This window comes from Monodon monoceros, unplaced genomic scaffold (assembly GCF_005190385.1).
Source record: "Monodon monoceros isolate NGI ecotype Baffin Bay Population unplaced genomic scaffold, NGI_Narwhal_1 Super_Scaffold_21, whole genome shotgun sequence".
NCBI classification, from domain to species: domain Eukaryota; kingdom Metazoa; phylum Chordata; class Mammalia; order Artiodactyla; family Monodontidae; genus Monodon; species Monodon monoceros.
This window is the reverse complement of record NW_021703778.1, coordinates 28,863,071-28,878,708: the sequence shown is the minus strand read 5'-3', so window position 1 is coordinate 28,878,708 and position 15,638 is coordinate 28,863,071. Positions and strand designations below refer to the sequence as shown.

At 47.8% G+C, this 15,638-nt stretch overlaps 1 protein-coding gene across 3 annotated transcripts in view; it reads left to right on the top strand.

Annotated features, from left to right (window-relative positions):
• WDR37 (WD repeat domain 37) overlaps nucleotides 1–15,638 on the top strand; it is a 59,310-nt gene that overhangs the window by 36,726 nt on the left and 6,946 nt on the right. For 2 of the 3 annotated variants that reach the window (XM_029237390.1, XM_029237389.1), the window contains exons 10-11: nucleotides 3,607–3,847; nucleotides 5,003–5,144. In XM_029237390.1, the coding sequence (XP_029093223.1) occupies nucleotides 3,607–3,847; nucleotides 5,003–5,144 (383 nt within the window). The remainder of the gene's footprint in view (nucleotides 1–3,606; nucleotides 3,848–5,002; nucleotides 5,145–15,638) is intronic. The other variant, XM_029237391.1, reaches the window with a different exon arrangement.

Genomic DNA, 15,638 nt, shown 5'->3' with positions numbered 1-15,638 from the left:
TTGGTGTAAGTGAGGTGTTAAGGTCCCCCACTATTATTGTGTTACTGTCGATTTCCTCTTTTATACCTGTTAGCAGTTGCCTTATGTATTGGTGTGCTCCTATGTTGGGTGCGTATATATTTATAATTGTTATATCTTCTTCTTGGATTGATTCCTTGATCATTATGTAGTGTCCTTCCTTGTCTCTTGTAACATTCTTTATTTTAAAGTCTATTTTATCTGATACGAGTATTGCTACTCCAGCTTTCTTTTGATTTCCATTTGCATGGAACATCTCTTTCCATCCCCTCACTTTCAGTCTGAATGTGTCCCTAGGTCTGAAGTGGGTCTCTTGTAGACAGCATATATATGGGTCTTTTTTTTTGTATCCATTCAGCAAGCCTGGGTCTTTTGGTTGGAGCATTTAATCCATTCATGTTTAAGGTGATTATCGATATGTATGTTCCTGTGACCATTTTCTTAATTGTTTTGGGTTTGTTTTTGTAGATCCTTTTCTTCTCTTGTGTTTCCCACTTAGAGAAGTTCCTTTAGCATTTGTTGTAGAGCTGGTTTGGTGGTGCTGAGTTTTCTTAGCTTTTGCTTGTCTGTAAAGGTTTTGATTTCTCCATCGAATCTGAGTGAGATCCTCGCCGGGTAGAGTAATCTTAGTTGTAGGTTCTTCCCTTTCATCACTTTAAGTATATCATGCCACTCCCTTCTGGCTTGTAGAGTTTCTGCTGAGAAATCAGCTTTTAACCTTATGGGAGTTCCCTTGTATGTTATTTGTCGTTTTTCTCTTGCTGCTTTCAATAATTTTTCTTTGTCTTTAATTTTTGCCAATTTGATTACTATGTGTCTCGGCGTGTTTCTCCTTGGGTTTTTCCTGTATGGGACTGTCTGCACTTCCTGGACTTGGGTGGCTATTTCCTTTCCCATCTTAGGGAAGTTTTCAACTATAATCTCTTCAAATATTTTCTCTGTTCCTTTCTCTCTCTCTTCTCCTTCTGGGGCCCATATCATGCGAATGTTGTTGCGTTTAATGTTGTCTCAGAGGTCTCTTAGGCTGTCTTCATTTCTTTTCATTCTTTTTTCTTTATTCTGTTCCACAGCAGTGAATTCCACCATTCTGTCTTCCAGGTCACTTATCCGTTCTTCTGCCTCAGTTATTCTGCTATTGATTCCTTCTAGTGTATTTTTCATTTCAGTTATTGTGTTGTTCATCTCTGTTTGTTCTTTAATTCTTCTAGATCTTTGTTAAACATTTCTTGCATCTTCTCGATCTTTGCCTCCATTCTTTTTTTTTTTTTTTTTTTTTTGCGGTACGCGGGCCTCTCACTGTTGTGGCCTCTCCTGTTGCGGATCACAGGCTCTGGATGTGCAGGCTCAGCGGCCATGGCTCACGGGCCCAGCTGCTCTACGGCATGTGGGACCTTCCCGGACTGGGGCACGAACCCATGTCCCCTGCATCTGCAGGCAGACTCTCAACCACTGCACCACCAGGGAAGCCCCCTCCATTCTTTTTCCGAGGTCCTGGATCATCTTCACTATCATTATTCTGAATTCTTTTTCTGGAATGTTGCCCATCTCCACTTCATTTAGTTGTTTTTCTGGGGTTTTATCTTGTTCCTTCATCTGGTACATAACCCTCTGCCTTTACATCTTGTCTATCTTTCTGTGAATGTCTCATGTGTGTAAAGTTTGAATGTTGGTAACAAAAGAGGTTGCATGTTGAGAAGAATGAATACACAAGTTTAAACCACAAACCCCTCAGTTACATGCTTGCTTTTCCTGTAGGATACAAATGCACCTTCTTTGGATAATCACGCAGGGTCTTAGTTATCCTTTTTGGTGACTTGATCTTCCTAGTTTCTGTTGAGGGTGGCTTTTTGCTGTAGAGTCTACACACACTCAGCCCTTCCCTGTGCTGCTCCTGCGGGGGGAAGTTTCGCCAGACAGAGGACGCTGAGTGATTTCATATAGTCGAGCAAACATTAGGTTTCCATTTACGTTTTGGCTGTAATTGTTAGAGGATGATAGTAATCTTCCAGTTTTCATATCTCTGCCTGTGAATATTCCTTTAGTTTTTCTCTTTTTAATCCTTTTAAATGTTGTTCTATTTAGAGATGGGGTAAGTAATTAATGAATTTCAGTAATGAGTAGGAATGAGTTTTCTTTAGATAAGTGGTCTTAACAATTCATTTTTAATTCAGTGTATTATGTATTTAATTTTAATACAGATTTTTCCCTCGTGGAATTTCCAAACTGTCATGTGCTGTGCTTAATGCACGCGTTCACTCAAGAAACACTGAGCACTGGAGGAGGACGGGGCAGAGGTGTGCATGAAGACTGATGCTCAGAAAGTTCAGAAAATGAGTTTACGTTGTATGGATTTCCTTTTCCAGATAAAATTTAAAAGGCACCAATTTTGTCAGAGGGAATATTACATATAATACTTAGATTAAAAAACTTAATAGTTTATTTAGAATGTAAGGTTGACTTTATTTTCTTTAGGATTTTGTTTGTGTTGGATGCAGGGACTTTTCTTGCTTGAAAGTTGCTGCCTCAGGGCTTGGAGGTTCCCTGGGGGCCCCAGCTTGAATTTGAGATGCACCTGAGGTGTGGTTGGTGCTGGGACCACTCTGCGAACTGCCATGAAAGGAAGAGCAGGTGGTGCTCCCTCATTACTGCCCAGCCCGAGCCTTGTGCTTGGATGGGCAGCACTGGTTTTCTTAAGCTTTTGCTGGCCAGTCTCGGCTCAGGTTACACCCCTCTATTGTGTGTGTATACATGACATACATCCGTGCGCTGTGTGTGTCCATGTGTGTGTATGCACGACATGTATTTCCATACCTATGACATCTGCTTCCATACCCATGTGTGTGCACTTGTGCCCAATGTGTGTCTGCCTCCCGCTGGCCCATATGCTCTGTGAGGCGGGGCCCCAGGCCCGCATCACCTCCTACACGAGTTCCACGTGGACATGCCAGGCAGCGGCCATCTCCCCTTCTCTGCTGTGTGACCAGCATGTGGTCTGGCACCGTGTAAGCACCTGATAAATATTTGTTGAATGAATACACAGTATTTTCTTAAAGACCTGAAGCCTAGGGTGACTATTAGGTTTTTTGTTTTATCCTTAGCTTTTGACAAAAGATTATTGATAATGTAGGAAAATAAAGTGAACTCTCATGTCTATTAACATAGCAATAGAATTCTAAACGTGTTTTAAATAGGCTTCTGAGAACTGAATGTTCCTTTTTTTTATTGTGACAAATTATTGATTTTTAGTTGTGTTTAGTTTTATTACATTTCTCCTAAACTGTGGGGAAAACTTAAAATGTTGAAAATCATTTTATTTTCCCCTTTTATTGGTTAGTGGAAATGAACTGTAGCTCATTTGATGTTGTAGCTACCTCATTTTTTCTTCTTATGTTTGGCCCAGGGTTTTAGCCAAGTAGGAGATGGTGAAGTTGATACACAGTCACTGAGCACCACTTAGTACCAGACACCCACTGGTGTTGGTCGTAACGTTGGTTAAGTCCTAGAAGAACAGACAGTAACAGTGCAATTGTGCAGCCGTGTCTGGCAGCCTCAGGATTCCCAGGGAACCGCCTCTCTGCTCTCACCCAGCAGCAGCTCTGTGGCGAGGACGAGGTGGAGTGCTCCGACAAGGATGAGCCCGATGCAGACGCGGACGCATCCAGCGACTGTCCCACCATCCGAGCGCCACTGACATCACTTAAGAGCCACCAGGGAGTGGTCATAGCCGCTGACTGGCTGGTCGGGGGCAAGCAGGCGGTGACAGCCTCGTGGGACAGAACGGCGAACCTGTATGACGTGGAGACGTCGGAACTTGTTCACTCCCTGACAGGTGTGCAGGCACTGCATTCCCGGTTGTGTGCAGACGACGTCTCGTCTAGAAGGACTCTTGGTTCTCTTGGTGCAGCTGTGATTTTCAGAGCTCCTTTATGATTAATAGAGCTGTTGGTAGTTAAATTTATCTTATCTTCGGGGGGGGTTAATTGCATCTAGATACATGCAGTATCCAGATATTTGAATGTGGTTGTTGTATTAGTTTTCTTTTGCTTTGTAACAAACTTCCACACGCTTAATGTCTTAAAATAACATGAATTTATCACATTGTGCCCCTGGGTCAGGAGTTCTGGGCACATGCTCGCTGACCCTCTGGTTCTCAGGGTGTCATGGGTGGAGTGAAGGTGTTGGTGGGGGCTGTGCTCTCACCTGAGACCTGGGGTCCTCTTACTGCCTTTGGGAGGATTCCTCTTCTTGTGGCCCGTGACTGAGATCCCGTTTTCCTGCCTGTTGTCAGCTGGGGGCAGTTCTCAGCATCCAGAGGCTGCCCTCAGTCCCCCGTGGCCACTCCAGAGGCATCTCACCATGTGCTGTTGGCTTTCTTCTAGGCCAGCAGGAGAGCATCTCTGCCGGGACCCTTTGAAAGGGTCCACCTGACTAGGTCAGGCCCATCCAGGACAATCTTTCTTTTGATTAACTCAAAGCCATGTGATTTGGGGGCCTTAGTTATATCTTCAAAATCTGTTTTGCTTTAAAAATGTACCGAGATTACCAGAGCATTTGCAGGTTCTTCCCAAACACAAGGGCAGGAATCCTGCAGGGTGTGTACCAGGGCTGGGCATCTCTGGGCTGTCTCAGAGCTCTGCCCATCACAGGCCTTTGTGCGTGTTTATCGGTGAGTGCCTTTCCTCATTGAGTGGTAAAGGTTGTGTTCTACCGAGTGCTCCACCTGTGTATTATTAGAGGTTATTCTGCAAGTGCGGAATTTGGAACTGTACTTATTTACACACTCGGCCTGTTGGAGATCTGCCTGACCTTCCAGCCATCGGGGTCAGGAGTGTCCCACCCATACTTGTCCTGCTCTTCCAAATGCACAAGGGGAAGGGACACGGGTCCCACCTCAACCTCACACACCATTCCCGCGACTCCTCTTACTGGCAGCATAGCAGGGGCCTGCCTCCCTGTGACCATCTGCCCTTCATCTCTGTCGCAGGGCACGATCAGGAGCTGACGCACTGCTGCACACACCCGACCCAGCGGCTGGTGGTGACCTCCTCCCGCGACACGACTTTCCGTCTGTGGGACTTCAGGGACCCTTCCATCCACTCCGTGAATGTTTTCCAGGGCCATACGGAGTGAGTCTCAGTTGCTTAGATGTCTCTTTTTAACTATTCGAGAAAGAAGTTTTGCAGGTAGACGTTAAGACTCAGTTCTTATTTTAATTTTCAGTGTTAATTTCCAACTCCACCGTTTTTCAGAATGGCTACTCTTTCCCAAAACACTTAGCTCCATTTTGGAAGATTTCACTGATGTCCCCTCCTGAAACTGGAGGTGGGCAGGAGGCAGGGAAGGGCCAGGAAACGCTCGGGTCGTGGAGTGAACATCAGAGCGGTTCCCTGCCCCTCCTCGTCCTCGCGCTGGGCTCGTTCTTGTCTAGTCTTGACATCACGCATGTTTGCAGGGCTGTTCCGGGAGAGTCCCCACGTCCCACCCTCTGCCTGGTGGGCAGAGCTGCATCCCGACAGCTTGCCCCCCACATGCTTTTTCTCACCCCATGTGACCTTCCCACTGAGTGATGCCCAGCCTCCCAGCTTCTCGGCCTGCAGTCTGGCCCTCTCCCGGCGGCCCTGTGCAGCCCCCGCTGGCACTCCTGTCACCCGCAGCTCCCGACCACGTCCTGTCACCTGCCCCCGCTGTCCTGCAGGGTTCCTCCTGTACAGCAGCGTGTCCGTAAAGGCCAGATCGCAGCCATATCAGCGAACGCTTCTTGGCAGATGAACTTGCTTGTCGGCTGCTCCAGTCTGATTTCCTGTCTTTGTCACACAGTCCTGTAAACGAATCCATTTTCTGTGTTTAATGTTAGGTACTAAATTTTAGATTTAATATTCAAAATTAATAAATGTTCAAAAGGAAGCCAGGACAGTGTTCTTCCGGAAGCTCGAGGTCAAGAGGTTGGTGTGTGCAGCCCCAGTGCCTGCCCAGCTGAGTGTGGGCTTCAGTGGGAAGGCCCTCGTCTGTCGGAGGGGCGCGCTCCTGCTAGGGGGACCCCGGGCTCCTCCAAGTCCCTACCTCCTGTGGCCGGTCCTGTTTGTGGAGGGGGGATCCTGCTGGGGTGCCCAGGGGCCTAGGAGCAGCTGCTCTTCCCTGCTTTTCAGGCAAGTCACTCAGGGCCCAGAGACCAGAAGGGACCGTTTGGTCACAGTGCGCTGGACGAGCCAGGACTCTCTGCCCACACAGCCCTACTCCTTAGTCCGCACGTCTTTTTTCCACGTTCCTCATTTTAAAAGTTTAAGCATAACATAAAAGTTGAAAGAATAGTCAGCACATCCCCAATTACCCTTCTCCTAGGATCACCCATTTTAATTTCTCCACGTTTGCCTCTGTCTCTGCAGACACATGTGCAAAGGGCTGGATGTACAGCACGCACTCGTACTTTTCTTTGGCTGAGCCTGTGTCTTTGAGAATAAGGACATTCTCTAAATATCATGGTATTGTTTCCACCTGAGAAAAATAAAAAACAGCCTGTGACAGCTTCTGACATCCAGCCTATGTTCACATTTATCCCTGTTGTCCTCAGAGAATCTTTTATGTTTTTTTAAGGTTTAATTGAGATTCATTCATTACATTTAGATACTATGTTCCTTGGTCTCTTTTAATCTGGGGCAGTTCCACCCATTTTGTTATCATTATTTTTTGTGACGTCGAGTTTGTGTGTGGAATGCAAGCCAGTCTCATGTGGAACGTGCACCCTCTGCATTTCTTCTGCGGCTTCCTTTCTGCCGGAAGTCTCATAGCCACTGCTGTGTGTGCCGCGTCCCACCCATCACTGCACGACTGGGGACGCTGGCCTGGAGCACAGGTGGTGTCTGCCAGGTGTCCCCGCGACCGTGAGGGTTGACATGTTGAGGTGCATCTTGTTTCTCAGCGACCTTCCACCCAGTGAAAGGTCTGATGTCATCAAGCGTCCTTGCTTGAATCAGTTATTCCTTCGAGAGTTGGGAAAGGATGGTTTTGCTGATTCTGTCCTTTCTTCTTCCTGCGTAAGCTGGCGCTTTATTCATTGGCATGGTTGAGAGTTAGTGCAGCCTCGCAGACCCTCCTACTCTAGGGTGATGGGCCTTTGTGGCCGTGAGTATGAGCGATGCTCAGGCTGTGCCAGATTCACCGCCGAGCGCCCCATGGCTCCTCTTCCACAAGACCCTCACTCGGCCAACTTGCTGCCCTGGCCCGGCAGGCGTCTGTCCAGACTCACCCTGTGCCGTCCGCCCCAGTCTCCTCACTGAGCTGGCCCTGCTGGTGGTCCTGGACCGAGCAGAATCTGGCCGGAGATCCAGGGCGGGTGGAGGAGTCTCGCGTGGAGGGCAGGCAGTCTGTCTTGTGGCGCACGGGCCTCTGCCCTGCTCGCTTGAGCCTCCTCTGCCGCACGGGGTAGGGTAGACCTGCGGGGGCAGAATCCAGGAGGCTCCCCTGGTGAGTGTGGAGCATGGTGAGGACTCGGTGAGTCCTGATGGCCTCCTGCCCGTCCGTGGGTAAACCGAAGCAGGGTCCTCAAGATTGCCGGACTCTGAATTTGGTTCCAGGGAGCTCTGTCTCCATGTTATTTGAAGGGTCTTTTGGTCACATTCTATTTTCAGTTGCTCTATTTAACTTCTGAAAGTTTTTATTTTTGTTTTGCACAAAAAGCCAAGAACTTACTTGTCTTACTGGGAGTCGATGGAAGAGCCTGGTGTAGCTTTGAGAGCATGGTAGCAGTGGCCTGTTCCCACCTGTCTTCTCTGATTGTGGAGGGTAGCAAGTACTGTGTCATGTTTAAAATACCTGTTTAATTGTTGGTCTGTTTTTGCAGCTGGTAGGTGTGTAAAACGATGGCTGTTTTGGAGAGAGACATGAGGAGCGTAACTGGGGATGAAGGACTTATTTCCAGTATGTGACACAGTTTCTTAGGTTTGTTTTTTCTAACGGGATCAGGAGTGGCTTAGAGTTGACAGGGTGCTGGGTCCACCCCTGGGGGCCTCTCCCAACCCCGACCTGAGACGTCGGTTCACGCTTGAGTTCACTTTTACTACGAGGACACAGGAGCTTTTGGATGGTAATAGAATATACGTAAAGTACCGCTCTTACTTAGAGTATTTACGTTTTCTCTTTTCTTGCTCTGTTAGGATGAGCTAGCATATTTCGTTGATGTGTAGATACAAACATCAGTTTTAAAAAGTTCTCTCTTTGGCACTAATTTCCTGCAGTAAGTGTCAGAGATGGGGAATCTTCACCTTTTTTCAAGCCTTCGTGAATTGGTGGGCCGGGTGAGGGACTGGCTTTTGTGTTTCCTGTCGACTTTACGGTTGCGGCTGCACTGGGGCCCACAGGCCTTGCAGAGGCTACAGGCCGCGTGGTCAGCAGATGGGGCTGCAGGCTGTTCTCTCCCTTTTGGAACCACCATCCCATGTTACATCATCTGTAAGCCTCTGGGAATGACTGCAGTTTGGAAAAGCAGGAAGTGAGACATTTTACAGGCTTTCAGTTGAGGACTCTTCCTAGTCCCTGACTTGACTGCTGCCTTTTTGTGTCTGGCACGGGTCTTCTGGGGTCGAGCCATATGACACGTGTTATCCATGGAATGTACTCCCTTTGCACGGGGATGTAAGTGTGGACCCACGAAAAGGCGTCCGTTATCAAAACCAGAGTAGAGGGAGCGCTCTTCACTTTGATCAGTCACATCTCCAAGCAGCTCCGGGTGTCCTGCCTCCCTTCACATCTGTAGGGATGCCCATGACCCCCCGTGCTTGTCCCCATCTGTCCACCGGCCCCAGCGTTGGCTGTCCTGCCTGTACTTCCAGCCAGAGACAGTTGAGATGTCCTCTCGGGAGCTCACTTCAGTGCCTGCAGAGCTTGCTCCTGGGCTGGGAGGTGACTGAGTTTTCTGGGATGGTTTTCTTGATCCTTTTAACCCGATTCTTTTCTGAACATTAAAAGCAACACTCAGAAGTGCTGTTCTCAGGAGCGTTGCTGTTCTTTCCTTGTGTCACCCTAAAAAGTCCACGTGGAATGTTTTCAGTGGATCGTCACTTAAACAGAGGCTGTATTTCTTAAAATTACGTGACCACATATTTCACATTACTATGATGTGGAACACACTTTGGAAAAGCCTATCTTAGTGCATATTTTCATTTATAGGAACTAAGCACAAATTCTTTAGTAAAGTATGTTAGACTCTCACATCTTTCATAATGTGAATAATTCACTTACCTATATGGGTAATTTGAATTTTCTGTGTTGCGTTTTCTTAAGGCAAGATGTAGTGGTATAGGCTTCAACATGACTGGCTTAGTTCTGCAGTCCAATTTCTCTGGGAGCTGGGGGAGAGTTTATTTTTCCCTTTTCATGTTCTTTTACCAGGTCTTCGTTACTGGGTGTGGGATCTTTAGTTGTGGCATGTGGGATCTAATTCCCTGACCAGGGATCGAACCCGGTCCCCCTGCTTTGGGAGCACGGAGTCTTAACCACTGGACCACCAGGGAAGTCCCCTATGCCTTTTTGAGAAAGTAGGGTTTCAGATGTTACACTTCACTGTAAGATAAAAATCTTTAGTCAAATGGATCCCCTTGAGATTTGTGCTGCATTATTTTTGGTGGGTAGAGAGGGCTCCCAGATGGAAGGTCTGTTTTAAGGTTTTCCTCATAAATTTTTAGAAAAGACAAAAAATGAACCCTTTTCTTTTTTGGTATGTTATGTTTATTTTCACTCTGTATTATGAAATTTCTTCATTATATTAGGAATTTTAACATAACAGGATATACTTAGTGGAATTGGGGGGCTGTATTATTAGACTAGCTTTTAGTGGCCCAAGGTGTACCAATTTGCATGAAAAGTAATTTTAGAAATCTTATATAACAAACTTTTCCTAATAGTGGGAATTGTAATGTGTACTATTCTTGGAAATAATAGAAATGTTTAATTGGAAAAATTTGGAATGTCACAGGAATTTCAACTATTGGCAGTTTCTGTCTTATGTATTTCTGTCATAAGCTGGAATTGAAATCCAGTGCTTTTTATCTGAAATGAGCTAAATCCTTATGTATTCATGTGTTTTCCACCTGACAGTGTAACTCAGGGAGTGAGCCACTTCAAGACAGCCTGGTGGGGACAGTGCCTCGGCTCCTCTGCGTACCTTGCGCTCAGTCGGTGGGGCTGGACTTTGACCTTGTGGGCTGTGGATACAGAGACGTTCCTGAAAGTGGCTCTACTATAACAAAGCCTATACTTAGGTTAAAACCACTGCTGCTCTTGAGAGATGCCCGTGTAGACTGTCCTCTAAAGCAGGGGTCCCCAACCCCTGGGCCGCAGACTGGTATGGGTCCACGGCCTGTTAGGAACCGGCCCGCACAGCAGGAGGCAAGCGGCGGGCAAGCAAAGCTTCATCTGCTGCTCCCCGTTGCTCCCATTACCGCCTGAACCATCGCTCCCATTACCGCCTGAACAAACCCGCCCCCCTCCCCGCCCCGTGGAAAAATTGTCTTCCATGTAACTGGTCCCTGGTGCCAGAAAGGCTGGGGACTGCTGCTCTAAAGGGAGGCTCCTGATCCCTCTCCTCCCAGCACCGCTGCCTCCTGTGGAGCTTGGTAGAGTCGTCACCACCCCCCGCCCCCCGTTTTTTAGATTCATTTTGTTTTGTTTCAATTGCTATAAAAAGGGACTGACAGTTGAGGCAGTCACTGGTCATTAAGCTTCCCCTGTGGGTGGCCGATGACTCCAGTCTGTACCCAGCTGACAGTATTTACACGTGCGAATAAGCTCTGGCATTGAAAATATCTGAAATTAGCTCAACGCGGGTAAAATATCTGAGACTGCAAAGTTTTTTGTCTCTTTCTTTTTTGCCTTAATTCTTTTCATATGATTTTAACTTCATCCCCCAAATGTGAACTTAGGTACTTTCTTGTCTAAAGAAAGTAAGACATGGCATCTAACAAAAACTTGGTTTAAAAAAGTTTAGAGATTATAATGATTGCTTTAAAGTTATGACATTTTCATATGCTTCTCTTGCCAGATACCCAGAGATCTAAATTCTAGATCTTATGCTTACGAAGGTGAAAGTAGCTTAGAATTTTGTGTCGTGCTGTTGACAGTTTTCTTTATGCTAGTTTTTTTTTTAAAATTAATTAATTCATTTATTTTTGGCTGTGTTGGGTCTTCGTTTCTGTGCGATGGCTTTCCCCAGTTGCGGCGAGCGGGGGCCACTCTTCATCGCGGTGCACGGGCCTCTCACTGTCGCGGCCTCTCATTGCGGAGCACGAGCTCCAGACGCACAGGCTCAGTAGTTGTGGCTCATGGGCCTAGTTGCTCCGCGGCATGTGGGATCTTCCCAGACCAGGGCTCGAACCTATGTCCCCTGCATTGGTAGGCAGCTTCTCAACCACTGCGCCACCAGGGAAGCCCTATGCTAAGGTTTAAAGAGGAAAAGTGTTTTGACAGTGTGATACTTTTAACTGGGTGGTGGTTCGATTTAACTGTTGAATTCTGTGCTTGGTCAGCGACACAGTGTGTGTGCAGGCCTGTGCTGGAGGCGGGCGGCAGGTAGGGGTGGTTGGCAGACCTCTGCGCTGGGCTGAGAGTCTGTCATTCCTGGTCTTGGTCTTCAGCCCTCGTCTGTGATGAGGAGGAACAGGGGTAGCAATGACTGCTGGAGGAAGGAGAGGCCCGGGGCACCACAGGGGCCTCAGAACTCGAACCTGAACTCCCTCCAGTTTACAGCCCCTTCTCCACATGCCTGGGAGTCTGCTTCTGTCTTCTGTTCGCTTGGGTAGATTGTAAACAGTTTCATTTGGGGAAGTGTAGAGACTTATGTAATTTCTGGCAATAGATGGTTGATATCTGAGGTTACCATCAAGCCAAGGCTGACAGCGTGAACTCCCCATAAATTGCCCCGTTTCCGATTTTCTCAGCTCTGTTTGCCCAAAGACTCTGCTCAAATTCTTAGAGACTGGAGTGGCAGCCATGGTCTCAGAAATGTGATCTGACTGCAGTGGTTATGAATCAGTGGATGTTTGTCTTGTCATGGAAATGGGCAGAGGGCATGAGTGGTGGTGCGCGGCAGCTGCCGGGTGGGCGTGTGCACCTCGCACACGTGGGCACTGTGTGGAAAGATCTTGGGAGTGTCTCTGTCAGCGGCTGAGGAGCCATCTCCTTCTTGCTCGCTCACCTTGGCTTTAGAGGTAGGTAGTGGATATACAGTAATTTAGTTACTGATCCCTGGTGATACATTTAAAAGTTGTTTGAAATTCAAGAGATAGTTTTGAAAAGTAAGAGGAGATTTAATATTTCTCCACTTATCCTTTTAAAATTCCTCATTGAAGAAGGGCTGATTAGTAACTAATAAAAATAAGGACTTAAGGAAATTAGTGCATTTAAATGCCTCTTTGTTGTGAGCTGATTGCTTCACTTTTCGTTGAGGTGACCCAGAGCAGCATCGTCAGGTTATTCACACAGATGGACACCTTCCCGACTGCGTTGTTACAGCCTCACTGAGACCTACCCGAGGCACGTCTGGACCTGACACAGGTGTTGGCAGGACCCCCTGAGCGATGGCGAGCAGTGAGCAGAGTGGGGAGGGGGCAGCTGCCGGGCAGAGCCTGGCTTTGGGAGGTGGTAGTGACGGCGGGAGGTTAGTCTTGGCTTACGTTACACACACACACACACACACACACACACACGTATCTGCACACACATCATGGTCTGTGCAGCCTGTAACACTTCTGGACAGACACATTTACACGTGCATGTGTATGTTTCTGCACACACGTCATATTCCGTGCAGCCTGTGTCACTTCTGTTGGGAACTCCACACGGTTCTGAGGCACATTTGCACACGACCTCGGGCTGTCAGGACCCTCTGGCACCTGTTGTCCAGCGTTAGGGAGTCACCCCACGCTCTGGTGGGAGAGACGCTTCGGTGGACTCCTCGTTTTACCAGCGAAGGAGAGGTGCCTTCCCAGCCCCGGACCATCCCCACAGACGCAGGCTGGGCCCTCTGGCTCCAACTTTGCAATTTAGGGCCAATCTACTAACGTATTTGAGAGTAAAACTCTTGTAGTTCCTAATATATTTCTGACTTTTATCTTATGAATAGGGCTTGTTTATATCATATTACTTTCAAAACTTATGAACAGATGTTTTCCTTTTGGAAGATTTAAAAAATAAACCTTTGAAATTCTTTACTTCCCAATTTTTATGCACAGAATCATGTCACATTGATACTGGGACATTGGCTATTAATTGATGAGCATGTAAGCAGATAAACTCTTGGACTCAGAAAATCAGGGGATGGAGCGTTAAAAAACTTGAGGGAGATCACTCCTCCCCCCCCCTCATTTAAGTGGAATACATTCCTCTCAGATTTCTTTAAATTATTGATATAATTGCAGCACTCAAATCTGACTTATGGTTGACTGTCACATTGTTTGGCAAGAATGAAATCACGACCAGGTTTCACAGAAAGGAAATCAGAGTCGTGACCCTTGATACTGCAAGTGTGAAGTTATTATATCAACCTTACTGATTTTAACTTCTCTGTAATCATTTTAAATCAGGTTGTGTGGACCTGTCATCTTTGAATAATCTGTGGAGAAGGTTCTTATTAATTCGGTTAATAAAATGCTGAGGAGAATTTAGCTTAGTAAGAGCAGTGCTGTTTTGACTCACCCCTTGGAGCCCCTCTCTGTGGCCATGGCGGGCACGTCCCCAGAGCTCTGGCATGGGTGCCGTTGGTGGGAGTGTTGGTGTTAGGACGGAGCCCAGCCCTGCAGCGCACCTGTGTCCTCCGCCAGCGCGGGCTGTGGGGACGTTGTCACACGCCCCCTCTGTTGCGTGTTCTCTTGTGGGAAGCAGGACCAGGCACGCGAGAGGTGTGCAGTCTGTTGAGGAAGCAGTTCTGTGGTTCAGGCCTGTTGCGAGGTGAGTTGGGAAACTCTCGACTGACCCTGGAGAGGGCGGCTGGAGAGAAAATAACAAGTGAGACCGAGGCCCTGCACGCTATGTGCGCTACCTGCTTTCTTCCAGGAGCAGTTGGACTTTAAGTCCTGAAAAATTATGTGTGATGCAAAACTGACTTTTCCTTTGAATGTTTTTTATCTCAGGGTCTGCTCTTTTGGGAGCCGGCCCTCAAGGATTCTCCAGAAGTGTGTTTCATTTGGAGATGAGTTTTCTGTTTCTCATTCATGCATCAGAGATCTTGAAACACAGGAGACATGAGTCTCTAACTTCTGAAGAGCACTCCTGATCGGAAGGGCAGTGCTCTCTGAGATCCTGGGTGTTGCCGAAGACTGTTACTCTGTGGGACGTTTAGCTTGGAAGACACAGCTTGGAAGCCAGTGGTCAGGAAGGAAGGCGGTGGCCCGAGCCCCTGCAAGCAGCACCAGTCACAACAGGTCTCCTGTGTGCGGGTGTGGAAAGGCCTTCTGGTCCGTGTGTCATGTCACATCTGTGGGACTGCACTTCACATGCCCTGCCGCGATCCTAAGCAGGCGAGAGCCACCTGATGCCTCCTGGGGTCTCCCCAAAGGTGGAAGAGCCACAAAGGTTCAGCCTGGGTCCCTGTTTCTGGAGCACTTTCTCCTCTGGCTTGTACTTCAGGTGGGAAAGTGTCACTTTGCTCCGTCGGAAGCTACGTCCTAAGAATTAGAGATAGGAGCCCTGCAGACGTTGCCCAACGTGGAGCCAGAGGAGTCGCTCGCTGCCTCCGTGTCTCCCAGGCTGGCATTTTCCACATCATGTATTTCCTTACTTTGCCAGAAAATTTCAGCAGAGTGTTACACAAAGCAGCCATGTCTCTGTGTGGTGGGGGGACAGCTGTCAGTCCTAAAGAGGAGCGCGAGCTCTCTGGACGCTCTGTTGATTGAGGCCCATGGAGGGGGCGGAACGTTCCAGGCTGTGCAGTGTGTGTGGTGAGTAGCTGCCGCGCCGTCAGCTGGAGGCACACACACAGCTGCTCTCGGCAGCAAGATAAATGAGGCAGTGGGAGCTTGGTGGAGCCGAGCCTTCCCACCCGCCCCTGAGGGACCTGCGTCGGAGGGGCCTTTAGAAGGATGGCCTCACCAGCTTCTCCCTTTGATGCCCTACAATACCTGTCAGGGTCGTGATTTATTGAAAACCTGACGTCTTTCAGCATTTCGTTAACATAGAGTTAGACGAGCTTTTGTGGGGACTTTTTCCCACTAATTTAGCAGAATGTTAACTGAAATTTAACTTGGCCAAACCTCCTGAGGCCTCGAGTCCACAGAGAAATCACAGGCAGCAGAGGCATCTGCCCCCAGAGCCTGGCCAATGGCCGAGCTGCTCAGACAGTGCTGTGCCTCGGCCCTAAGGGGCAGCAACACCTCGTTTCTGCTCAAGCCCTTACGGTGTCCTTGTTCTTCAGATAGGGAGTTCGGGTGGGTCGTCAGGTTGCTGTTCGGATTTACCCTCACTTCTGCCTTTCTCCCTGTGGCACGCGTGGTCTTTGATTTTAACATAGTGCCCTCCATCCATCCACGTTGTCAGAAGTGGCAGGATTTTATTCCTTTTCATGGCTGAGAAACATTCCATTGTGTGTATATATATATATATATATATATATATATATATATATATATATATATATA